At 37.5% G+C, this 27,882-nt stretch overlaps 1 protein-coding gene across 1 annotated transcript in view; it reads right to left on the bottom strand.

Moving 5' to 3' along the window:
- The window catches only part of PHKB (phosphorylase kinase regulatory subunit beta), a 205,263-nt gene that overhangs the window by 66,196 nt on the left and 111,185 nt on the right, over positions 1–27,882 (bottom strand). The window contains exons 14-17 of the mRNA XM_028477729.2: positions 23,848–23,856; positions 22,651–22,672; positions 20,773–20,931; positions 14,463–14,557 (exon numbers count right to left, since the gene is read on the bottom strand). Coding sequence (XP_028333530.1) covers positions 14,463–14,557; positions 20,773–20,931; positions 22,651–22,672; positions 23,848–23,856 — 285 coding nt within the window. The remainder of the gene's footprint in view (positions 1–14,462; positions 14,558–20,772; positions 20,932–22,650; positions 22,673–23,847; positions 23,857–27,882) is intronic.

The raw sequence follows: 27,882 nt of genomic DNA, 5'->3' as shown, positions 1-27,882 counted from the left end.
CACCATGGTGTATATGGCTCACCAGGCCACACTTCAGAACACCTGGGTTCCAGCATTGGATATGTACCTGTGTGACCTCGGACATGTCACTTCTCTTTGAATCTGTTTCCTGCTCTATAAAATGAGGGAATTAAACAAGATGCTCTTGATAATCTTAATAGTCTCTTAATATACTTTTAATATTCTACCATGTATGTGAGGTACAGGTAATAAACATAATGGCATGGCAAATAATTTTGAACTTTATCAGTGAAACAAGAAGGAATCAACTCCTCTCTACAGAGCTATGGGTAGTTTTATGGTTTATATAGACACATTTGATTAAAAAATAAAACATTCCCAAATCTAGGCTAAGGTCTATAACAATACATTTGGATCAAGTGTGTCTTAGGGAAGGAAAGTTTCTAGAAAGTGAGTTTCATTTTTATGTAAGTGTGAAAAATTGTTTTATCTTATCTCTTGCCTTATTTTCTTTGGCTAATGAACACTATGGAATATAAAATATTTCATTTAGGAACAGATAAGTAAGTAGAGACCTTTTAACGAAAAGCCATTTAGCCACAACAGCAGTCTTAAGAACACTATAATGCAGTATACATTAAATCTTAATTGGCTCTTATTAGGATAAACTTCTAGAATAGAAATTATTACATTAAAGGGTATTACATTATATGGTACAGGAAACTCGATATAGCCATATATTACATTATATGATACAAGAAACTTGATATAGCCAAATAAAGAAACATCATATAGACATTTAAAACAACATTTTATAGAAATAATATGAAAAATAACTATGACAGTATAAATAAGTGTTAGCGAGTGCAAAACTGAATATCCAGTAAGACTATGCGTAATAAGAAAGCCTATGCATAGTAATAGCCAAAATGTTGAAAATATAATGTTTTTCTCCAGACTGTTTAGGATTTTTCTCATTCTCATTAATGAGAAAGTAATATTATTTACAAAATAAGTTATCTGGAATAAAATAAAAATAGCAATAATATTTATTTAGGTCTTATAATGTCAGACATTTTGTTAAGAGCTTTACATACAATATTACCACTTAATTACATACAACCACCATGAGTTATGAAGTATTATCCCTATTTAATAGATGAAGAGGGGCTTCCCTGGTGGCGCAGTGGTTGAGAGTCCGCCTGCCTATGCAGGGGATGCGGGTTCGTGCCCCGGTCCGGGAGGATCCCACGTGCCGCGGAGCGGCTGGGCCCGTGAGCCATGGCCGCTGAGCCTGCGCGTCGCCCGCGTACCGCAAAAAAAAAAAAAAAAAAAAAAGAATAGATGAAGAAAGTGAGGCATAGAGAGATTAATTAAACTGTCCAAGGTCACTGAGTTAGTAAGTAGAAGAAATGGGTTTTATATAAGCTAGGCCTGTATGATGCAAAGCCACTATACTATATCACCTTCTTAAAAATAAAAATTACATATATATCTCATATTCTTTAATCTTCAGGAAAATAATTTGTACAAAATTTTATGCAACTGTATTTTCAGAAAACAAAGTATGAAACCCCCTTTTCTTCATTAATTTGAAAATTGAGAGACCAACAAGTGTATATGCTTTTAGCTCAGATCTGTATAAATATGTACATGATTTAGTAAATACGTACTGACTTTCATCCTAAATTTAGAACCTTTGCAGCTTAGAAAATAAGCCTTTATGACTAAAAAGCATTCCTTTCATATTGACCTTTTCTCCAAAGACTGTCAAAGTAGATCAATCCATTTTAATTGGCATATTAAATGTGCTAGTCTACTTCTCAGATTTAAAGCTTGGGTATCACTGAAAATGATAAATGTGAAACTGAATTCTCTCAAGGGTGCTTCAACACACATGATCTGCTCTATCATGATGATTATGCCATAAACGTAAAATATTGCTTCAAGTAGCTGACCAAAAATACTCATATTTTATTCGTACACTGGCAAACACACCTGGAACTCTCTAAGGACCTTGTGAGAGAACACTGCTCCTCACTGTCAGGGAGTAGGGCTCCCAAAGCCCAGTCCTCTGGTTGACAGCGCCTCATAATATGGATCATTAAATAAGAGAGGGTTAGAATAGAAATAAAGGATAGGTTTCTCTTCAAAGATCAACAGACCTTTAAAAACTTTTCGTAGATTCAAAAATAAGAAAAAAAAGGGAAATAGGGATGTCCCAGGTAAATTCATAAATTTATTTATATTTACGAATAAACAGGATTCTGTTCTCAGAGTAAAGTGCCAGGAATATAAGTGGGCTCAGTGTGTTGAATACAGGGGCACAAATTGAGACTTGCAGTAGATTCATTAAAACAATACTAGATCATAATATTCCTTGTACATCTTTATTTTGGACAATAAACCTTGTTTTCTTGCTTGGGTCTATTTTTCCTCTTTTACATTTCAGCCATGAATATAAGAAGTCTTCATCTTGTAGATGAAATATTTCATTATATCTCACGCCTATTATTGGAACTTTTAATTTTAACAAGTTCAGTGGGTTAATTAGCATGACATGTCTCTGGTGGCACAGTGATTAAGAATCCGCCTGCCAATGCAGGGGACACGGGTTCGATCCCTGGTCCGGGAAGATCCCACATGTCACGAAGCAACTAAGCCCGCGAGCCACAGCTACTGAAGCCCGTGCATTTAGAGCCCGTGCTCTGCACCAAGAGAAGCCACTGCAATGAGAAGTCCATGCACTGCAATGAAGAGTAGCCCCTGCTCGCTGCCCTCACGCAGCAACGAAGACCCAATGCAGCCAAAAATTAAAAAAAAAAAAAAAATGATGCTATTACATTTGTTTAAGCTCATTTTTTCTTTCTTTTTCTTTTTTTTTTTACTTCAAATTTAACTTTTCTAAGTTCCGGATGTTTTTGACCAAGTATTTAATTTTCATTGGCTCTGGTATAAACACTAGTTGATAGGAGACTTTCCTTTCCCTTAAAGACTGCAGACAGTATTCCTGAAGAGAACCTTTGGGTACTGTGGCATAGGCAGGCTAGACTTTCAGAAGCATTTCTGAGGCCTTGACTATTTTATTCTGTTTCATTATGATAATCATAAGAACTTCTGTTCAGCACTCAAATTCATTCCCATGCTTGTAGATAAATTTGGCTTTTTGGTCCCACACAAGCACTTTCTTTCTTTGTCAAGCTAATGAAGTAGAGTTTTTTTAATCCTTTAAGTAGAAATTATGTCTCAGACTGGTTACACTCTTTCAGAGCATTAGAATGAACAAATAAAACTGAGCTTCATACAAAATTTCCCTAAATCACCTAAGGCTAATAAACCTTTAAAAACTGTGAACAGATCTGAAACAAGAATATAAAAAAGGGAAGCAGGTATAAATCCATATTCTAGGAGTGCTATATAACAAATCTACTAAATTAGGAGAGGTTTATAACCTGTCTTGGACTGCAGCAAACTCACTTGCTGAACAGATGGTCTCCCACCATTTAATCACTCTTTAACTCCCTACAATCTGGCTTTTGGGCATACTATGTACGAAAATCACTCAAAGGTTACCTGTAACCCAGATCATGGAAGCCAGCAACAAAAGTGTTAGAAGGAGATTCATGAATCAAACCCAGCCAAATAATTTTATAGATTAGAAAACTACGGTCCATAAATGTTAGGAGATCTTCCCCAGATTACACGAGGGGTGAACAATGCAAGGTCAAAACACCAGCACTTGAGTTTCTGCCAATGCTGTGCTGTTCTCCGCTGCCAACTAGGTAGTCAGCTTTCTTGAACCGCTGTCTCACAGTTAACATTTTTCACACTTTCAATCCAATGACACTGTTTTACCTTCTTGCTGGATTCTTCTGTCCTGCCCTTCCTTGAACATCCCTTTACTCCACCATCTGCATTACCTGTACCCTTACAAAGAACTAAGCCTTAAGCCGAGCTTTCCAAAATTGTCTGCTCTGACAGTTTCAATTCCCATCATGAACCATGTACAACAACAACACGACTTTGTAACTTTTCTTTTCATTAATTGCTGGGTACCTAAATTAACTACCATGTCTGCACTGAAACTATCAAAATGCAAATAATAATAGCTAACATTTATTGAGTGCTTAACTATAAACTAGGGGCTGCTCTAAGCTCTTTACTTATATTAACTCATTTTAATCTTTAACAAATCTATGAGGTATTATTCTGATTTCACATGTGAGGAAACTAAGGCACAGAGAGTTTAATCAACTTGCCCAAACTTGGATTCAAACCCATGCAATGTGCCTCCAGAGGCTGTGCTCTTAATTGTTTTGCTAGGCAGAATGTCTATATGAAATCTCTACTATTTATATTCTTGAATGCTAAAATAGCATTTTCATATCAGAGTGTTTTTACCTGTGACTTTTCCGTTGATATTAGAATGGCTTATTTATGTAAAACTTCTGTTGCATTCAATATCTATTTGAAGAAACAAGTTCAATTTTTTGCAAATTGCTTTAAAAATGAAGAAAAGAAATCCAATTCCTGGCTAGTCTTATTCTATTGCCTGTTAAATGTGTTAGTTTCAGATAGAATCCTGCAAACATTTAAAAAGATATTAAGTTTGTTTTCCTATTAAACCAGGAATCTTCTGTATGTTGATTAGTATAACACACATTTCAAAATAAAGTCCATTTGTTACAGAACTCCAAAAAGCCCCCAGTTGCTACAAAAGGATGTCCTTTTTAGGGTCAACTTATACCCAGTGGAAAACCATAATGCAGAACACAATGAATCTGTGAAACGGACATAGTAAGCTGCTTACAGTTTCTTCCAAATATGAATGAGTAGCAAAGGCTCAAAACAGTCTCCAAGTGACCTATCTCACATTAACATGGCAGAGGCTCTGCAGTGTGAACAGTCTAAGTCTCATCCACAGATAACCAACAGGTAGTCAGCACCAGAATTACCTAGGCAACAGAAAATGATGGACCCCCTAACAGGAACAAGTTAGGGTGAAAGAAGAAGGGGAGTAAACACTCAAATAAAGAATCTTGCTAGCCTCTGGAAAGTATCTTCCTTTGGATAAGGAAGAAGGAGCTCCCTAATAAAATTACTAAGTGTTAGACTTGTGGACTTGGTCTCATCCCAGTGCTAACAGGGAAGAAGAAAGTAACAATTAGACCCTTTTAACATTACAAATGTTATATATAATGTATCCCAGCATACATTTTGTACTGATGTAACATCTTTCCACTTAATTTTTCAGATCATTTCCACAGGTCTCTCAGTCTCCTAAGGCACAGGTGAAACTATTTTTCTGTGATGTGATATTGAGCCAGGCTGTCCAGGAAGCAAAATATTTCCTCTGTTAACTCCTTCATACTATTATGAAAATCATTGCTTCCATGCTTGACATCCCTTCCTCCTTTTCTTCTTCAGTTAACACCTTCATATTGGTTCTGCCACCTGACAACTGTGGGACCTTGGAAAAATCTCTGAGACTTGCATTATCTATCTGTAAAGTGGGTATAATAGTATTTATTTCAGAAAAGTGTTAAAATCAGACATAATACATATAAAACAGTTCGTACAATGCCTATAATCATCAGAAGCACAATCAATAGCGGTTTTCTATTTTTCTCACTTCCTTTCTCTAGCCCTGTCAAATACTAAACTAGACTGATAGAAGGCAAAAAAGAATAAGACACATTCCCTACTCTGAGTACCCCTGCCAGAGAGGCAGGCATGTAAACCAACAACTACAATAGCATGACAAGTGTTATAACATGGTGTATGCAAAGGGTTATAGGAAAGCAGCCTTCTAAACCCATAAGACTTGTTTTCAGGGAGTAATTTATAGGATGATTAGATAATATGATCTTTTGTATAATTTATCTTTTCCAAATCAAACGTGACATAGGAAAGTAGGGATAAGCAGAACAGGCATTGTTACCCTATCTACAAGACTAAAGAACAGATTAAATAACAGTTTGGTATAAATTATTCTCCTTCACATGTTTCTTTACCAATTTTAATAATTCTGGCATTTAATTTACTTGGTTTGCATCTACTTGGAGCTATCACAACTGTTCAGTGAACATCTACCCTGCTCAAATCCCAGTGTTAGGTTCATCAACCAAGATCTGAAGAAGCACAGAGTGTGGATGGAGAACAAGATATTTAACAGAAACAATGAGAGAAGACTCAAGCATGGTAAGTGAGGCCTGGGCTTCTAGTTCTAGAGAGTGGTGTTAGCACATACACTCAATTCTCATTCCTCTCCAGACCCCACAGAAATGACCATATAGATGCTAAAAATAAAAAAGACTAAAGCCATAACAATAAAGAGAAAAAGAAAAAAGGGGCATCAAATCAGATATTTCAGCACATTTCTAGTGTAAAAGATGGCAAATAGAAGTGCATTAATGAAGAAAGCAGAGCAGAGGAAGCCTATATAACCAAACTATACCACTTAGAGTGTCACCATAATGCTGCCACAGGTATGGGAGTTGATCCACCAAATAGAGGGGCCCCAGAAGGGTACTTCGTTTGCAGAAGCACTGGACGGGAGAAGTGGGACGTGACACAGAACTGATAAAGGCCACAGTGGCTGGCCTGAGGCCCCACACAAGGAGCCACAGTCAGCAATAAAACAATAAAATGGGGTTTTTCTCTTAACATACTGAGCAAACTGGCTGGGGTGAGTTAATGCTTTTAGTGTTGGCAATAGCTTCCTCAAAGTAAAGCCCTTCACATTCTGGCATTTGGCAAGGGTAATGAGGGTCCTGTTTGTTCCCCACTGGATCCTCAAGAGACAAAACTCCCAATCACGTCTTCCTCACTCCCTGTTGCCGCTGGGGGACAGGGGGATGGGAAAACTTAATACACTGAGAATAATCAGACCATCTATCACCTAATACACAATTGAACAAATGAGGATCACCAGGTATGTGAAAAATAACCAACAGGAAGAAAGAGAAACACCACATTAATAAAACACAAAAATTACCTTGGGTATTATGCTTAGTGAAATAAGCCAGACATAGAAAGGCAAATATTGCATGATTCCACTTATATGAGGTACCCTGAATAGACAAATTCATAAAGACAAAAGTAGAATAGAGGTTACCAGGAGCTGGAGGGAGGGGAGTAGAGGGAGTCATTGTTTAATGGGTACAGAGTTTTTGTTGGGGATGATGAAAACATTTTGGGTATAGATAGCAGTGATGGTTATGCAACATTGCAAATGTATTTAATGCTACTGAATTGTGCACTTATGAATGGTTAAAATGATAAATATCATGTAATGCATGTATTATCACAATAATAAAAAAGAAAAAGATCACTCAGGAAATTCAACAAATGGTGCTCTGACAACTGGATATCTGCATACAAAGAATGGAGCTGAATGCCTACCACATACCATGTACAAAAATTAACTCAAAATGGATCAGAGGCCTAACTGTAAGAGCTAAACCTATAAAATTATTAGAAGAAAACACAGGCAGAAATCTTTGTGACCCTGGATTAGACAATGGTTTCTTAGATATGACACCAAAAGCACAGCAAAAAAAAAAAAGATAAATCAGACTTCATCAAAGTGCAAATTGTCTGTGGTTCAAATGACACCATCAAGAAATTGGAATAATAGTTCACCAAATGGGAGGAAATATTTCAAAATAATAGAAGGAACTCATATGTAGAACACATAAAGAACTATTACAACACAATAATAAAAAAGACAAAGAACCCAATTTTAAAATGACCACAATATCTTAAAAGACATGTGCCCAAAGAGATACATATACATATCCCCAAAAAATACATGAATAGATGCTCAATGACTTTAGTAACTAGAGTAACTAGGGCAATGCAAGTCAAAACCACAATGATATATAACTTCTTATGCACTAAAAGGCTATAATAAAAAAGACAGATAATAACAAGTGTTGACAAGAATGTAGAGAAACTGGAACCCTCATACATTGCTGGTAGGAGTGCAAAATGGTGCAATCGCTTTGAAAAACAGCCTGCAGTCCTTCAAAATGTTAAACATAAAATTAGCATATGACTCAGCAATTCCATTATATCCAAGAAAAATGAAAACATGTCACACAAAAACTTGTACACAAAATTTCATGGCAGCATTAGTCACAATAGCCAAAAAGTGGAAACAACCCAAATGTCCATCACCAGATGGATGGATAAATAAAGTGGTATACACACACAATGAAATGTTATTTCGCCATAAAAGGACTGAAATACTGATACATACTACAACACTGATGAACTTTGAAAACATTATGTGGAGTGAAAAAATCTAGTCACAAAATACCACACATTATATGATATACCCAGAATAGGAAAATCCATATAGACAGAAAGCAGATTAGTAGTTGCCTAGGGCTGGGGTAGGGAGAGAGAGAAAGGTTGAAGAAAGTGGAGAGTGACTGCGGTCATGAAAATATTCTAAAATTTATTGTGATGAATATACTAAAAACCATTGAATTGTACACTTTAAATTAGTGAATTGTATTGGATGTAAATTATATTTCAATAAAGCTTTTATTAAAAAATAAATGTTCAATAAATGATAGCAAATATTATTTTTAAAGACTATTCAAGGAACAGAAGAGATCTTAACTCAATTTTTATTCATAGAAAGACTTATGAAGATAAATTATCCATTAAAAAAAGGAGCAAGAAGGAACAAGATAGCCTGGACTCAGTTTTCCCTCCTGCTCTAAATACAATTATTTACCCTGGAAATAATTCAGTGGATAATGAGTCAAGGGCTCTGAGAGCTGGAAAGAAGGCAGTAGACTTGGCTGGCTAAGAACCAACCCCAGGACTTGAAGAATGGCAATGTGGTGAGATTCCTAAGATCCGATACACACTGGGCTGAGCACTGTAGAGGCCTGCAGCCTGAAACAACCATCAGGCGTAGACAAAAAAATAAACACAAAAGCAATAAAAGTCTGTTCTCTCTGGCCAAAGGACTGGGAAACAAGAACCACAACAGCGACCAAGTGGGGAGATCCAACCCTAGTTCCTCTACTTGAGGTACTAGTTGGCCAATCTGCCTTGAGCAGCACCTTCAAAGCCCTAGTGGGCCCACCCAACCTCTGCTTTACAACCAGGGCACTTGATGGGCCAACACGACTGTAGCATCAGCAAAGAAGCTCCAGTGAACTGTCGTGACCCCTGCTCCACAAATCAGGCTTTAGTGGGCAGTCCAATTCACCTAAGATAGCAGCAGTAAAGCTCCAAGGGCCATCCCAACGCCCACTCCACAACCAGTGAACCAGCATGGAATTCTGAGCAGCCTACAGCAGCAGCTCCTCAGCAGTGCCAAGACTACCCAACCCCTGGGAAACCAGCAAGCGGGCCGATACACCTGCATCAGCTGCGTTTGTTATCTCCTGGTCGTCCACCCAGTGGCATAAGGAGACTTAGGCCAAGAGAAATGGCATATTATCTGTAGAAGAACACAAATTTGAATTGGCAAGGAATTTCTCGTCTGAAACTATGGAGGCCAGAAGAAGTACACAATCATTCTTAGTGCTGAAAGAAAACAACTGTCAATCAGGAATCCTGCATCTAATGAAAGTAGCCTTCAGGAATGAAAAGGAAATAGACATTATTAGACAAAGGAAAACTAAGAAATTTGTTGCTAGAAGACCTACTCATAAATAATGCCTAAAGAAAGCTATGCGAACAGAAAGAAAATGACAACAGTAGAAGGCAGGGACATTCAGAAAGGAAAGAACGATGAAATGGTAGAAGTTGGGATAAGCACAATAGACTTTTTTTTTTTTTTTTACTGTACTGCTTGGCATTTTATATTTGAATATTTTGCAATAATTTTAAATGGTCTATTAAAAAAGTAGTAATGCAAACCAGTATATGACAAACCAACAGCACGCACAAAAGATACAAGTGTATATTATATGAAAAAAAGTTCAAAAAGTCAGTCTTTATGATCACCTCCTCCCTTTCCCAGAACTAGGCAGTTTTGTATGATAAAACATGTACTCATAAATAGCTTATTTTATACAATATGATTATTCTTAACCTACCATTCTGTGATCTACCCTTTACTTTATGTTTACTGAGCATTTATTATAATCCACTTCTTGTGCCATTTCATGTCAATTTACCACATTCTTTTAAATCCCTGCATAGATTTATAATAATTTATTAGATCTATCTCCCACTTCTTGATACTAATATTGTTTTTAATATTTAAAGGAGTTTTAAGCACAATAGACTTTTACCTCATGACTTTCTTTAAGGGTTACATTTACATTATTCAAAAATTTAGAAGACAGATCTGGTTTAAAAAAAAAAAGAAAGGCTTTTCTGGAAATGGGGAAATTACAGACTAGTTAATACTACCAAATGTAACAATGTAATTGCTTTGTAATCTCCTCTATATTATTTCACTTTTACAAAATGCATCTATGTAACTTTTATATGCAGTTAAAGGAAGAGGAACTGTAGAGGCTTTTAAAGGATCCTGTCTGAAAAAGAGGCCAGGGTTTCAGGATGAAGGTTGTACTAAGAGTGAAGGCCTGGGAGTGGGTGAGGGTGAGCTGTGATATTAGATCAGCAAATTGGCTGAGATTGTAGTACAGGGATGGTTGGGAGAAATTTGGAGAAATTGCAAGATAAAGTGAAAAACACAGAAATGAGGTGGCTGTATGAGGATATGGAATTTAGACTCTACCCTGTAGGCAGTAGAGTGTCATGGAAGGTTTTCAGGAAACAACATAAATGAATCCATACTTTATAAGATCACGTGTTCTCAAGCACAGAGAATAAACAGGAGGAGAGACTGAAGACAGACAGAGATTATTAAAACCATGCCATTGAGTAGTAATGAAGTCTGAGTGGTACACGGCAGTGGGGATAAATATGAAGAGACAAATGTAGATGCTACTCTGAAGGCAGAGCCAATATGATAACCACCTGAATGTAAGAGCTACTGGCATGAGAAAGGAGTATTGAAGATGGTCCTTATCCAAGGTAGGGACTATGGAGAAAAGAGCTACTTTGAAGAGAGAAGATAAATTTGGCATTAGAAATGTTGGGTTTCATTTAAAAAAATTTTTAAGCCACTTTATTGAGATATAACTTACATATAAAAAGCTGTACATATATAATGTATACAACTCAATGAGACGGAGTTACATATATATCCAGAAATGTTGGGTTTTAAAGACTAGATTTGTGGAGAGACGATCACCAGGTAGTTGGAAATTCAAGTTTAAATATTAGGAAAGAGGTCAGAAGTAGAGAAATAGATTTAGAGATATTTGCATAAGTCCATGATTTTCCATGACATACCTTCCTCCCACCTATATCATCAAGCACACTCAAGCATTCAAGTTAAACCCTGAGAACCTCCTATATAACAGGTGTTACGGTACTATGACAGATACTGAAGCTACAAAAGTGAATAAAACATGGTCTCTGGTCTCTAGGATCATTCATTCTAAGGTCTGCAAAAGTTTTCTTGTTTTCTTTTGGTCAAAATCTCACAATACTATAAAGTATACCTGCTACTGCTAACAATGCATTTCTTTCTACTCCTCTAAACTTTATTTATAAAAGGGAATTTTATTCTCCAGGTAACATCAAGAGAAAACAGCAACTTCTGACTAGTGAGAGAGTAGTGAGGAGGGTCATCCCAGCTGATACCCTTTTCCAACCTCAGCCTTAATCCCAGATACAAAAGTACTTCCCTTTTCCAAAAATAAATTTGCTAAGGGTAATGTTAAGAAAATCAACAGCTGCCAATTCAGTCCTCAATGTTTTGGATTTGCAATGTGCCAATAGCCCCATGCACACTTGAAGGAGTGGACCTTTCTACAGTTCTGGCACACTCACAGATCTCTGGATTCTGGAAGACTTCCTTCTGCCATAACCCTTCTGTGAAGGAATAAGCTGGCCCAGCAGGCCTGGGTTGTTTAAATCTTGAAAATTCCCAAGAAAGGCACGCTTTCAGGATGGGCTTTCCAGCTTCTTGGAATGTTCTGTCAGATAAGAGTGTTTTTGCATGCCTGAGGCGCTGGGCCATACTGTTCCAGTTTGTCTAGATAGTTTATGCTAACAATGTGATTTATGGTGAACATCTGCTTTTTCTCTGGGGGGGTTAGAGCTTCAATAACTGTGGTCAATCATGCAGGTGCTACATGCTTACACAACTGACCCCCAATAAAAACCCTGGATGCTCAAGCCTGAGCAAGCTTCCCTAGCTGGCAGCACTTTGCATATGTAGTCACACATCATTCCTGCGTAACTGTGTCTCACACGACTCCACTGGGAGAGAATATTTGGAAGCTTGTGTCTGGTTTCCTCAGGACTTGACCCGTGTGCCTTCACTAATTTTATCCTCTCTCCTTTTTTTGTAATAAACTGTAAGTGTTGAGTATAACAGCTTCTGAGTCCTGTGAGTCCTGGGGACCTCGGATACAACTTCCTTCGAAGTCAGGGATTTGTCTTGTTTCCAGGAAATGTCTGAACTTTACTATTCTACTTACTTTTTCTGACATTTGACAGGGTCAATCCCCACAGATCAGTTAATTTCAAGATCTGACCTGGTCAATGATGATTGAGAGGGCACTGACACCAGTATTTCAGGCAGAGGGCCCTGTCTGACTGCCATATTTCACCAAGCCAAGCCATCTAGCTCCAACAATGGATACAGGCATGCCAGGTCTTGGCTACTGCTTAAATGGTTGAGAAAGTGGAAAAGGCACCTCACCATTTTATATACCACCACAACCAAGCTGCCAGTAGGGTGGGGCAATAACACCTCCCGGCAAATTTCTGCTGCCAATCTTTCCTATCATTTCCTTCTCAGAAACTATATACAATGCATGGATGTAATCCCAACATGGCTGCAGGGGAGAAGCCCCTGTCCTGACCCTAGAGCAAGGCTCTTAGATAGGATATGACTCTACCTGGGAGGTACATCACATAATTTAGTAGCAACATTAGAAAATGATTTCAATATAAAAAGATACCTAGAGTAAATTCTCTATAAAATTCACTCTCACTCACTTGTACTTTACCTTCTTGAGTGGGAGAGAAAGAGTTGCAAGAATACTGTATGTCAAAAATTACATATAACCTACAGCTCTCCTTATATGGGTCAAGCATGAAGTAAGTGTTTAAATGGTTGATTTTGTTAGCTGTGTGCTTTGAGGTTCTCTGGTTCCTGCCCCCACACCTCAAACCTGTGACCAATAGGTCACTTTATATTCTAAGAAAAGGCTTTGAGATTTCATCACCCTAGAAGTGCATCACACATGCTATGTAAGTGATACACACTAGTCTTAAAATGGCTCAGAGTCACAGCACTAGGTAACATGAAGTTAAATATATTCCACTTTATCGACTGGTATATATATTCCACTGAGATGAGTGGTAAATAAAGATAAAGGCCAAATCCCTGCCTTATATGGGAACTAATAGGCCAGTGTAAAATTTCTATCACATATTAACATAGACATCTTATGTTCTTGAGAAAAATCTTAACATTTATTTACAAATCTCCCCAAAGCTTCTCATCTATGAACCACTCAGAGTAACTAGATGTTTTGTTTGAGGACCAGCAAAAGAAGCAGAGAAACAGTGTGAGAGAACCTATTGATACTAATGATACTAATGAGGCTGGTTGGCTCTCCCTTTCTCTCGTTAAAACAAGCATTTATGTGTGTGTTTGTGTGTGTACGTGTTATACATATATTTTTAAAGTAAAAGGAGCATTTCAATTTCGTAAGCATATTTTCTGTAAGTGCTGATGCTATTCTTATTAAATAAATTTAATAAGTGTGTGCTTGGAATCCCAGGCACACACTCAGGTTCATTCCCTTTCTCCTCAGGCAATTTCAACAATCCACACTACAGTTTCATTTTAACAGTACTCATTACTGGTATCATTTAATACATGAGAGTTTGCTCAAGTCAACATCAATCTTGCTGATCCTGCAAACACTTATTTTGTTGACACAACACAGTCTGAATCCATAGCTACTAAATGTAAAAAACAAATTTTTAACTATTCACCCGACATGTTACCAAGTACTAAGAACAACTCTGTCTGTCACTCAGTCCTGTCACAGAGACATAGCACTGGATAGACATCAAGCGAGGGGCCTTTCATGGAACCCCACTCCCTTCAGTAATAGAGCCATCTCACCTGTCCCCATGCCACCCATACATACTGCGTCTTCTCAAAGACATTTGACACCTTAAACGCAACCACTGTGAAGGTGAAAATGTTTACCTGTGAGACATCTCATGGGACACATCTGACCCATACTTCCTCATTAACAAATAGCCCTTTACCACAGGTAAATCTTAACTAACCAGAAGACAGAAAAACTTTGCCCTCAGAAGGAACAATAAAAACCCATTCAGAATAAAATTTCTTCTTCAATTAAGTGTTAAATGTCTGGATGAGACTAAGTTATGAAATAAAATATCTTTATACATCTCTTTACCTGATTGGAAAACCTCATGCTCACATTACGTTGATTCTGTAGTGGGACATAACGCTGAACAGGATCAATGTCTTTAGGACTAATTAATTCATCAGCTGAAAAAAAAAAAAGGAAATGACATGATCAAAAATGTATCTATACAACACTGTAAACCAACTAGACCTAATAGATGTTTATAGAACACTCCATCCAACAAGAGCAGAATATACATCCTTCTCAATGTGCATGTAGTATCTTTCATATGCTAGGCCATAAAATAAGCGTCAGTAAATTTAAAAGGATTTAAATCATACAAAGTATATACTTCAACCACAATAGAATGAAATACCAGAATTTAGAAATAGAATTCAAATAGAATTCTATTCGAATAGAATAGAATTCTATTCGAATAGAATCAATTGAAATTGATTTCAACCACAACAGAAATCAATTAACAGAAAGACGTTTCAGAAATTCACAAACATACTAAAATTAAACAACACACTCCTAAATAACCAATGGGTCAGAAAAGAAATGAAAAGGGAAATTAGAAAATACTTTCTAATGTACTTTCTGATGAGATGATTGAAAAAGAAGACACAACATACCAAAACTTAGGGGATTTAGGTAAAGCAATGCTCAGAGAGAAACTGACAACTGTAATTGCTTATATTAAAACAGAAAATTCTTGGGACTTCCCTGGTGGAGCAGTGGTTAAGAATCTGCCTGCCAATGCAGGGGACATGGGTTCGATCCCCGGTCCGGGAAGATCCTACATGACACTGAGCTACTAAGCCCATGCGCCACAACTACTGAGCCTGTGCTCTAGAGCCCGGGAACCACAACTACTGAGCCCGTGTGCCACAACTACTGAAGCCTGCGCGCCTAGAGCCCATACTCCGCAACAAGAGAAACCACTGCAGTGAGAAGCCCGCGCACTGCAATGAAGAGTAGCCCCTGCTTGCCGCAACTAGAGGAAACCCGCGCGCAGCAACGAAGACCCAACGAAGACATAAATAAATAAATAAATTAATTAATTAATTAAAAAATAAAACAGAAAATTCTCAAGTCTATAATCTATATTCCACATTAAGACAGCAGATAAAAAAGAGCTAACTAAATCAAAAGCAAGCAAGAGGAAGGAAATTAAGAGTGGAAATTAATGAAATAGAGTATAGAAAAACAATACAGAATATCAATGAAACCAAGTACATTCTTGGAAAACTCAAAAGTTGACAAACCTTTAGCTAGCCTGACCAAGAAATAAAGAAAGAAGACTCAAATTACTAAATCAGGAATGAAACTAGGAACATTACTACCAACCTTAAGGATTACAAAAGAATACTCTGAAAAAATGTATGCCAACAATTTAGATAACCTAGATGATATGGGCAAATTCCTAGAAATACATACATTACCAAAACTGAATCAAAGAGGAATAGAAAATATGAACAGATGTGTAACAAGTAGTGACTGAAACTTTCCACACAAAAAATGTTCAGGACCATGGGACTTCATTGATGAATTCTACCAAACAGTTAAAGAAGAATTAAAACCAATCTTTCACAAAATTTTCCAAAAAATAATAGAGGGACACTTTTCAACTCATTCTAACAGGCCAATATTACCTTAATACCAAAATCAAAGACACTGCAAGGGAAGAAAATCACAAATCAAAATCTTTTCTGAACATAGACACAAAACTACTCAACAAAAATACTAGCAAACCAAATCCAGTAATATATAAAAATGATTACATACCATGACCAAATGGGACTTACCCCACAAATGCAAGAATGGCTTAACCTCCCCAAATCAGATACTGTAATACACCATATCAATTGAACAAAGGACATAAAAGCTACGTGACAATCTCAGTAGACACAGAAAACACTAGACAAAATTCAACATCCTTTCATGATAAAAGGCAGTCAACAAATTAGGGATAGACAGGAACTTCCTCATCCTGAAAAACGGCATCTATGAAAAACCCATGGCTAATGTCACACTCAATGGTAAAAGATGGAATGCTTTGCTCCAAAGATCAGGAGTCAAGACAATGATGTCTGCTCTTGCCACTTCTATTCAACATTGTACTGGAGGTTCCAGTCAGAGAAATGTGGCAAGAAAAAGTAATAAAAGGCATCCAGATTGAAAGGAAGAAGCTACAGTAATTAAGACAACATGGTGCTGGCATAAAGAGATCAGTGGAACAGACTGATCCACTGATGAGTCCAGAAATAAACCGTTACATTATGGTCAACTGATTTTTGACAAGGGTGCCAAAATAATTCAACAGGGAAAAGAATAGTTTTTTCCCCCACACAAAGTACTGCGATAAGTGAATATACAAAGGTAAAAGAATGAAGCTGGACCTCTTCTTCACACCACCTACAAAAATAAATGCAAAATAGATTTAAAAAGTTAAATGTAATAGTTAAAAATATAAAACTGTTAGAAGAAAATTAAGAGTAAATCTTTGTCACTTTGTATTAGACAAAATTACATCAAAACATAGGTAACAAAAGAAAAAATGAGATAAATTGGACTTTGCCAAAGCGATAAGCTTTTGTGTCTTAAAGGACACCATCAAGAAAGCAAAATGACAGCCCACAGAATGGGAGAGAATATTTGCAAATCACGTATCTTGTAGGGGGCCTGTATCGTGAATATACAAAGAACTCTTGCAACTTAACAATAAAAAGACAAATAACCCAATTTAAAAATGGCCACAGTATCTGAATAGACATTTCTCCAAAGAAGATATACCAATAAGCACATGAAAAGATGCTCAACAACATTAGTCATTTGGGGAATGCTTATCAAAACCACAATGAGATAACACCTCATACCCATTAGGATAGCTAATATCAAAAAACAGACAAGAATAAGGGTTGGCGAGAATGTAGAGAAATTAGAACCCTCATACACTCCTGGTTGGAAGGTAAAATGGCACAGCTACTTTGGAAAATAGTCTAGAAGCGCTCCAAATGTTAAACACAGAGTTACCATATGACTCAGCAATTCCACCCCTAGGTATATACCCAAGGGAAATGAAAACATATGTCAAAGGATAACTTGTTCATGAAAGTTTAGAGCAGCATTATTCATAATAGCCAAAAAGTGGAAACAACCCAAATGCCCATCACCTGATGAATCGATAAATCAAAGGTGGGTATATCCATACAATGGAATGTTATTTTGCCATAAAAAGGAATGAAGTGCAGGAATTCCCCAGCTGCCCAGTGGTTAGGACTCCATGCTTCCACTGCAGGGGGCACAGGTTCGATCCTGGTAGGGGAACTAAGATCCTGCATGCTGCGCGGTGCAGACCAAAAAAAAAAAAAGGGAACAAAGTGCTAATACATGGATGAAACTTGAAGACAGGCTAAGTGAAAAAAGTGAGTCATAAAGGCCATACATTATATGATTTGAGGTATATAAAATGTCCAGAATACGTAAATCTATAGAAATAGAAAGTAGATTAATGATTGTCTAGTGCTGGGGGAAGGATGAAGTGATTAGGGGTATGTGGGGAGTGACTGCTAAAGAGTATAGGGTTTTTTTTGGGGGGGATTGATGACAATATTCTAAAATTGATTGTGGTTATAGTTGCACAACTCTGTGAATATGCTAAAAAATACTGAACTGTAAACTTTAAGTAGGTGAAATGTATGTAATTTTACCTCAATAAAGTTGTTCTACAATAAAAATAATGTATTTGCAGTTTCAAGGAAGAAAACTAGCTCAGTGAGGGAAGACAGTGTTTCCTAACACTAAATTCTAAAAGAGATTTCTGAGATGGAGCATTTTTTATGGGGCACTGACCAGAATGAGGGCAATGTCTTCAACTGCTGTTGTACTATAAGCATGGAAGCCCTTTTCACGTGGTAGTTCCTTGTTTATGATTTATTTACCTATTTTATAGCAAACACTGATTTTCTAAAAGTCTAAATTTTCTAAAAAAAAAAAAATTACTGTAATAATTAACTATTTTCTAAGAACACAATGGGTAGTTAAGGCCTTGGGCCAGGAAACAGCATATTGAGTCTTTTTGCTCTAACATAAAAGTCACATAGTTTTGTTGTATAATTATTAACTAAGGCATACATAGAGCAAAATATTATTAAATTTCACCAATTACAAACTGGACTGAATTAGTGAAAGCCATATATTACAGAATATTTTTAAAGATTTACTGTTCTATTATGCTCATGTAATTCCAATTAACTGCCCACAAAATGTTTTTAAGCAGATATCCAACTGAGGCTCCTTTAATGAATAAATAAGACTTTGTTAGTAAACGTGGTGTGTGGAATCTTAATAAGATCCATAGAAGTTTGATGGTTCTTGGTGGGGGGGGGCAGTTATACAATAGTCAAGAGCAACTAAATGATTCAATCTTCTGAGACCTTATTCATTTTAACCAGTGAGTTAGTTGTTAATCAGATGACACACAGCTAGGTCAGAGTGCTAATTAATATGCAGCATCTCTTTTTCTAGCAGGAGATAAGTATGTGGTTTCGTAGTCTGCACAACACCTACTCATGTCCTCTACTGCCTTTTTAGAAGTGCAGCAGGCAAAAGAGAAACTGTTTCTTTGACAGCTCTTTCTTATTCAAAATGGTCATAAAACAGAGATGAAGGCATGACCTGGATTATTTCTGTTCACTCTGGTCTTAACATAAGAAAATGCTATTTACACTCAAAATTTGTCTACATTCAATACATTTATTTTGGAGTAAGGAAGGTCCAATGTTTTGTTACTGACTGATATTGTTTTCAATCTTTATCTTTTAAAGCTCAATCTGCTTATGTAGAATATGGTCAATTCTGGATTCCCAATTCATTAGCCTTGATTTTATCCAGAGGCTTTATTCAAATAGCAATCTTTCTAGCTGTATCAACCCCAAGCTTGATATACAGCAAAAAGCAGGATAAAGAAGGTTTAGATCTCAAATCCCATATCCCAGGTACCAGTTTTCAGTCTCAGACTCACAGAAAAATTTCATCATGCTCATTTGTTTCCAAGTGTAGTATATAGAAACTTAAGAGTCTGATGTTAAACTACTTGTCCTTAGATAGGTTAACCACTCTTCCGCCAAAATATGTTTTATTTAGCTGATTATCAACAAGGCTTCTTTGTATTCATGCTAATAAGATGGAAATAAAATTCTAACCAGAGATAACCTTACCGACTTGGCTTGATTCTAAGACAACTACCTTATGTATGTTATTTTTTTCTTTTGGAAAATCTTAAAGCAAAACCCGCATAAATAATACCAACTCCTTATCAAAGAGCTGTCCCTTTAAAGAAGAAAATTTTCTACAGGTTCTTAAATTAGCATTAAGTATATATGGAGATGCAGAAAACATAGTCAGGAAATGAGCAAACTGAAGACAGCATTAACTTAATTTTCTCTTCTTTGAATAGCTTCTGTCTGCTCTTATGTATCATTTGTGTAAAGCTTGAACTGGAAATCTGGACTTTGAAATATTCTTCCCTAACGGAATGTAAAAAAGAACCAAAGATGATTATTCTTACAGCACAAACAAATTTAGCTTTTATGCAGTAATACTAAGAACAACAAAGACAATAACAGTATTTTACACAGTAAGCAGTTCTTTTAGTGCAGGTACAGTATTTACAGTCAGCTTGTTTCATAATCTGTTTGCCATAAAAGAATTCTGACTATTATGATAACCTTTTTGATGGAAATGCTAATAATATTAAAAATTTTAGCAAGGAATGGTACAGCAAGGTACATAATGTTTTTTTGTGTGCATTAAATTAACCTTCATTTCAATGTATCCAAAGATACTTCAGGTGAAGTTTTAGGAGCTGAAAAACAATTCTTCAAAGAATTATGAATAATGGCTCCATTATGCCTCCACCTCACTGAGTAAACTGCCAACATGTATTTATTGGAAAGAAGAGAACTTTGAGACACCTGATTCCTTTTGGCAAGTGGTTTACTACAGGTATGACCAAGCATGACTGTTATACTAAATCACAATTGTATTCCATTTATAAAAGAGACTCAAAGTTTCCATAGCCTTCTGCTAGCACCCTATCTACTAAGCTGAATGCAGCCCAAAATGACCATAGTGGTACCCACACCTATTTGACTTTCTTCCCAGAAACATCCATCATCATTCAGTGCAATAGACATATTAATGTACTTTTCCATGTTAAGAAACTCCCCCAAGACCTCTTAACAGCATGAAACACCACCCACATCCAAAAAGAATGTCAATGTCAACAAAGACATACTTATTTCTAAAGACTCGATAATAAGAAAAAAAACTGTTCCCAATCTTCTTCACTTACCCAGGAGTTTTGCGATGACATAAAGAGCTTGTCCCCATAGAAACAGTTTTCCATCACGGCCACAGTTGCTAGGAAATCGCTTCTGACTACCAGGGTTTCTTTTTTCATATTCTACAAAATCAGCTGGCACAGAGTAGTACTTTGGTATGACAGGATAACCTATGGAGTATAAAAATAAATATTTAAAATATAACAAATCAGTATCCTCCTCAAATTTTCCCTTCAAAAACTACAATGATTACAAAGCAGAAAGAGAGAAAGTTGTCCAATAGGATAGGAAAATTTGACTCTTTTCAGAAATTCCCAGTGAAAAATGTGGGAAAAGCTTCTTTACTTTAAAACTAATTTGACAGAATATGTTATATGTTAGCCAACAATGTGTACATAATCTCTTTTAACAACATTTAACACCTTTAAATGAATCAATAAAGAGACAGTATGCAAATATGTAGAGCCATAGAAGAAGCTATTTTTAATAGGATTAGTCTGTGGAAGCTTTACAAATGAGATACTGTGTAATCTTAAATGAAGAATTATAACCCTGAGCAATTGCTTACAGCAAAGAAATCCCCATTTTAAACATTAAGCCCATTATCTACTATTCAATATCATTGAAGAGAAAAAAAAAATCCATCTTCCCCCTGTGACCAACTCATTTAAAAATATTTCTTGGTAGAAACTAATAATTATTTTAAGACTAGAATGTTTGTGGATGATGTAAAGGGAGAAAAACCAACATTCTAATACAGTGCTACAGAAGACTTTTTGTAATATCATCCCACATTAAACTTAATTTTTCTAATAATACTACACAGATTTCCCTAAAATTTTCTTCTTTCTTCACACATCAATCAATAGGGATATTTGTGTCTAAAACCAGTGAAAAGGTCTATGATACACAGAGAATAGCCTGAACATCACTTTTTCAACATAATGAAGGCTAAAGTGTAATACACAGACTACCACCTCAATGCATCAATGATCTACCACTGAATACTAAAAGATCTGATTCAAGGGATTTTAAATATGTTCATTACAACATTCATTACATTATTTCTCACATTGGACAAGTGGTTATTTGGAGCATAAAGACAAAAAACTTTTTAAAACATTAATATTTATTTGAAATTCAATGTTTATCCATAAACATTTTGCTACTTTAACATTACATGGATTTTAAAGGGTGAGCATATAGTATAAAGTATTTACTCTAAGATACTGTGGAAAACCCTAAAGAATATCATAAATTTCGTGTGAGACAGGAAAAGGGCCCACTGCTGTGATTGCCAGTTTGTGCATCATGTCTGTAAGACCACCCTTTTTTGTTTGTTTGTTTTAATCAACACACCATAATTTTAAACTTTCAGATAAATAGGTTGTCAAAGCTGTTCACTCATGAGAATATTTTATTATTTTACTAATACTTCCAAACACCAAAGATACCTGGAATTCTCCTCTGGAATTCTTTCAAGAATTAGTTTTCTAGTCATACGAAAAAACTCAGTTATGTTCCTTTATGGCCCTTGCTGGTGTTTAACTGAAACCAATATATTATTTATAAGTCTGGACCTTTTGACCATTTCTAAAATATTAAATCCATCCTCAAAGGATGACATTTTAGAACCATGGCAGACATTCAAATTAATGTGCAAAAAGCCCTGAAAACATCTCCAAAGAGGAGGTCAAAATATTCTTGGCAGTGGTAGTACCCTTAGGCTAGGGCAGAGCCTCCCTAAGTGGCCCTCTGAAGGGGGCAGCACTCACCTGAACAAAGCATTTCTGGTGACATGGATAAAGATTAGTCATTTTATATTATTGTCACATTACATCCAGTGAAGGAGTATTACAATAGGTAATAGATGAAGAACCTCTGCCCACCTGGCAAACTACTGTGTAGTAACTATAGCCATGACCACTTAAAATTCATCTCCCTCTCTATCACCTTGCCTAATGAACTCGTTTCATAAAAACAAGTTTATAATAACAAATTAAGAGATTATTATTTCTAATTCGTTTGCAGCCCCGTTCATTTTTTCATTTCAGTATAAATTGTTCTGTTTAGAAAAGAATTATTTATACATTTCAAAGGAACATTAGGGAATACTGATAGAAAGAATTTCTTGAAAAAGCATTCCTGGGGGTGCTTCAAGATGGTGCAGGACTAAGACATGGAGATCACCTTCCTCCCCACAAATACATCAAAAATACATCTACACGTGGAACAACTCCTACAGAACACCTACTGAACGCTGGCAGAAGACCTCAGACTTCCCCAAAGACAAGAAACTCCCCATGTACCTGGGTAGGGCAAAAGAAAAAAGAAAAAACACAGACAAAAGAATAGGGATGGAACCTGCACCTCAGGGAGGGAGCTGTGAAGGAGGAAGTTTCCACACACTAGGAAGCTCCTGCACTGGCAGAGACAGAGGTGGTGGGGGTGGGGAAGCTTCGGAGGCACGGAGGAGAGTGCAGCAACACGGGTGCAGAGGGCAAAGTGGAGAGATTCCCGCACAGAGGATCAGTGCTGACCAGCACTCACCAACCTGAGAGGCTTGTCTGCTCAACCCCCGGGGAGGGTGGGAGCTGGGAGCTGAGGCTCGGGCTTCAGAGGTCAGATCCCAGGGAAAGGACTGGGGTTGGCTGCGTGAACAGGGCCTGAGGGGGCTAGTGCACCACAGCTAGACTAGAAGGAGTCTGGGAAAAACCTCAGACTTCCCCAAAGACAAGAAACTCCCCATGTACCTGGGTAGGGCAAAAGGAAAAAGAAAAAACACAGACAAAAGAATAGGGATGGAACCTGCACCTCAGGGAGGGAGCTGTGAAGGAGGAAGTTTCCACACACTAGGAAGCTCCTGCACTGGCAGAGACAGAGGTGGTGGGGGTGGGGAAGCTTCGGAGGCACGGAGGAGAGTGCAGCAACACGGGTGCAGAGGGCAAAGTGGAGAGATTCCCGCACAGAGGATCAGTGCTGACCAGCACTCACCAACCTGAGAGGCTTGTCTGCTCAACCCCCGGGGAGGGTGGGAGCTGGGAGCTGAGGCTCGGGCTTCAGAGGTCAGATCCCAGGGAAAGGACTGGGGTTGGCTGCGTGAACAGGGCCTGAGGGGGCTAGTGCACCACAGCTAGACTAGAAGGAGTCTGGGAAAAAGTCTGGAACTACCTAGGGGTGCACGAGGAGAGGGGATTCAGAGCACCACCTAAACAAGCTTCAGAGATGGGTGCGAGCCGTGACTATCAGCGCAGACACCAGACATGGGCAAGAAACGCTAACACTGCTACTGCAGCCACCAAGAAGCCTGTGTGCAAGCACAGGTCACTATCCACACCTCCCCACACCGGAAGCCTGTGCAGCCTGCCACTGCCAGGGTCCCATGATCCAGGGACAACCTCCCCGGGAGAACACATGGCGCACCCCAGGCTGTTGCAATGTCCCGCTGCCGCAGGCTCGCCCCACATTCCGTACCCCTACCTCTCCTCAGCCTAAGTGAGCCAGAGCCCCCTAATCAGCTGCTACTTTAACCCCCTCCTGTCTGGGAGGGGAAAAGATGCCCTCAGGCAATCTACATGCAGAGGTGGGACCAAAACCAAAGCTGAACCCCAGGAGCTGTGCGAACAAAGAAGAAAAGGGAAATTTCTCCATGCAGCCTCAGGAGCAGCGGATTCAATGCCCACAGTCAACTTGATGAACCCTGCATCTGTGGAATACCTGAATAGACAACGAATCATCCCAAAATTCAGGTGATGCACTTTGGGAGCAACTATACAATTAGGGTTTGCTGTCTGCAACTGACTTGTTTCTGATTTTTATGTTTACCTCAGTATAGTTTTTAGCGCTTCATATCATGGGTGGATTTGTTTATTGGTTTTGTCCCTCTCTTCGTTTTTTTTTTAAATTACTTAAAAATTTTTTTTTATTTTAATATTTAAAAAATTTTTTAAATTAATTAATTAATTTTTTTATTTATTTTAATTTTCTTTCTTTTTTTCTCATCTTCTTCTGAGCCGTGCGGCTGACAGGATATTGGTGCTCTGGCCTGGTGTCAGACCTGAGCCTCTGAGGTGGGAGAACTGAGTCCAGGACATTGGACCACCAGAGACCGTCTGACCCCACGTAATATCAATCGGTGAGAGCTCTCCCAGAGATCTCCATCTCAAATACTAAGACCCAGCTCCAGTAACAGCCAGCAAGCTCCAGTGCTGGACACCCCATGCGAAACTAGCAAGACAGGAACACAACCACACCCATTAGCAGAGAGGCTGCCTAAAATCATACTAAGTTCACAGACACCCCAAAACACACCACCGAATGTGGCCCTGCCCAACAGAAACACAAGATCCAGCCCCACCCACCAGAACACAGGCACCAGTCCCCTCCACCAGGAAGCCAACACAAGCCCCTGAACCAACCTTACCCACTGGGGGCAGACACCAAAAACAAAGGGAACTAAAAACCTGCAGCCTACAAAAAGGAGACACAAACACAGTAAGTTAAACAAAATGAGAAGACAGAGAAATATGCAGCAGATGAAGGAGCAAGGCAAAAACCAACCAGACCAAACAAATGAAGAGGAAATAGGCAGTCTAACTGAAAAAGAATTCAGAGTAATGACAGTAAAGATGATCCAAAATCTTGGAAATAGAATGGAGAAAATACAACAAACGTTTAACAAGGACCTACAAGAACTAAAGAGCAAACAAACAACGATGAACAACACAATAAATGAAATTAAAAATTCTCTAGATGGGATCCATAGCAGAAAAACTGAGGCAGAAGAATGGATAAGAGACATGGGAAGATAAATTAGTGGAAATAACTACTGCAGAGCAGAATAAAGAAAAAGCAATGAAAAGAATTGAGGACAGTCTCAGAGACCTCTGGGACAATAGTAAATGCACCAACATCAAATTATAGGGGTCCCAGAAGAAGAAGAGAAAAAGAAAGGGACTGAGAAAATATTTGAAGAGATTGTAGTTGAAAACTTCCCTAACATGGGAAAGGAAATAGTCAATCAAGTCCAGGAAGCACAGAGTCCCAAACAGGATAAATCCAAGGAGAAACATTCCAAGACATATTAATCAAACTATCAAAAATTAAATACAAAGAAAAAATATTAAAAGCAGCAAGGGAAAAGCAACAAATAACACACAAGGGAATCCACATAAGGTTAACAGCTAATCTTTCGGCAGAAACTCTGCAAGCCAGAAAGGAGTGGCAGGACATACTTAAAGTGATGAAAGGGAAAAACCTACAACCAAGATTGCTCTACCCAACAAGGATCTCATTCAGATTTGATGGAGAAATTAAAACCTTTACAGACAAGGAAAAGCTAAGAGAATTCACCACCACCTAACCAGCTTTACAACAAAGGCTAAAGGAACTTCTCTATGCAGGAAACACAAGAGAAGGAAAAGACCTACAGTAACAAACCCAAAACAATTAAGAAAATGGGCATAGGAACATACATATTGATAATTAGCTTAAATGTAAATGGATTAAATGCTCCAACCAAAAGACACAGACTGGCTGAATGGATACAAAAACAAGACCCGTATATATGCTGTCTATAAGAGACCCACTTCAGACCTAGGGACACATACAGACTGAAAGTAAGGGGACGGAAAAAGATATTCCATGCAAATGGAAATCAGAAGAAAGCTGGAGGAGCAATTCTCATAGCAGACAAAATAGATTTTAAAATAAAGACTATTACAAGAGACAAAGAAGGACACTACATAATGATGAAGGGATCAATCCAAGAAGAAGATATAACAATTTTAAATATTTATGCACCCAACATAGGAGCACCTCAATACATAAGGCAACTGCTAACAGCCATAAAAGGGGAAATAGACAGTAACACAATCATTGTAGGGGACTTTAACACCCCACTTTCACCAATGGACAGATCAACCAAAATGCAAATAAATAAGGAAACACAAGCTTTAAATGATACATTAAGCAAGATAGACTTAATAGATATTTATAGGACATTCCATCCAAAAACAAAAGAATACACTTTCTTCTCAAGTGCTCATGGAACATTCTCCAGGATAGATCATATCTTGGGTCACAAATCAAGCCTTGGTAAATTTTAAAATATTGAAATCATATCAGGAATCTTTTCCGACCACAACGCTATGAGACTAGGTATCGATTAAAGGAAAAAAACTGTAAAAAATACAAACACATGGAGGTTAAACAATACGCTACTAAAAAACCAAGAGATCACTGAAGAAATCAAAGAGGAAATTTAAAAAACCCTATAAACAAATGACAATGAAAACACTACGACCCAAAACACATGGAATGCAGCAAAAGCAGTGCTAAGACGCAAGTTTATAGAAATACAATCCTACCTCAAGAAACAAGAAACATCTCAAATAAACAACCTAACCTTACACCAAAGCAATTAGAGAAAGAAGAACAAAAAAAACCCCAAAGTTAGCAGAAGGAAAGAAATCATAAAGATCCCAAAGTTAGCAGAAAGAACAATATCATAAAGATCATATCAGAAATAAATGCAAAACAAATGAAGGAACGATAGCAAAGATCAATAAAACTAAAAGCTGGTTCTTTGAGAAGATAAATAAAATTGATAAACCATTAGCTAGACTCATCAAGCAAAAAAGGGAGAAGACTCAAATCAACAGAATTAGAAAGGAGAAGTAACAACAGACACTGCAGAAAAACAAAGGATCATGAGAGATTACTGCAACCAACTATATGCCAATAAAATGGACAACTTGGAAGAAATGGACAAATTCTTAGAAAAGCACAACCTTCCAAGACTGAACCAGGAAGAAATAGAAAATAAAAACAGACCAATCACAAGCACTGAAAGTGAGACTGTGATTAAAAATCTTCCAACAAACAAAAGCCCAGGACCAGATGGCTTCACAGGCAAATTCTATCAAATATTTAGAAAAGAGCTAACACCTTTCCTTTTCAAACTCTTCCAAAATATAGCAGAGGGAGGACACTCTGAAACTCATTCTACAAGGCCACCATCACCCTGATACCAAAACGAGACAAAGCTGTCACAAAAAAAGAAAACTACAGGCCAATATCACTGATGAACATAGACGCAAAAATCCTCAACAAAATACTAG

This window comes from Physeter macrocephalus, chromosome 17 (assembly GCF_002837175.3).
Source record: "Physeter macrocephalus isolate SW-GA chromosome 17, ASM283717v5, whole genome shotgun sequence".
Lineage (NCBI taxonomy): Eukaryota > Metazoa > Chordata > Mammalia > Artiodactyla > Physeteridae > Physeter > Physeter macrocephalus.
The sequence above is the reverse complement of the archived record's forward strand: the minus strand, read 5'-3'. Positions and strand labels throughout refer to the sequence as shown.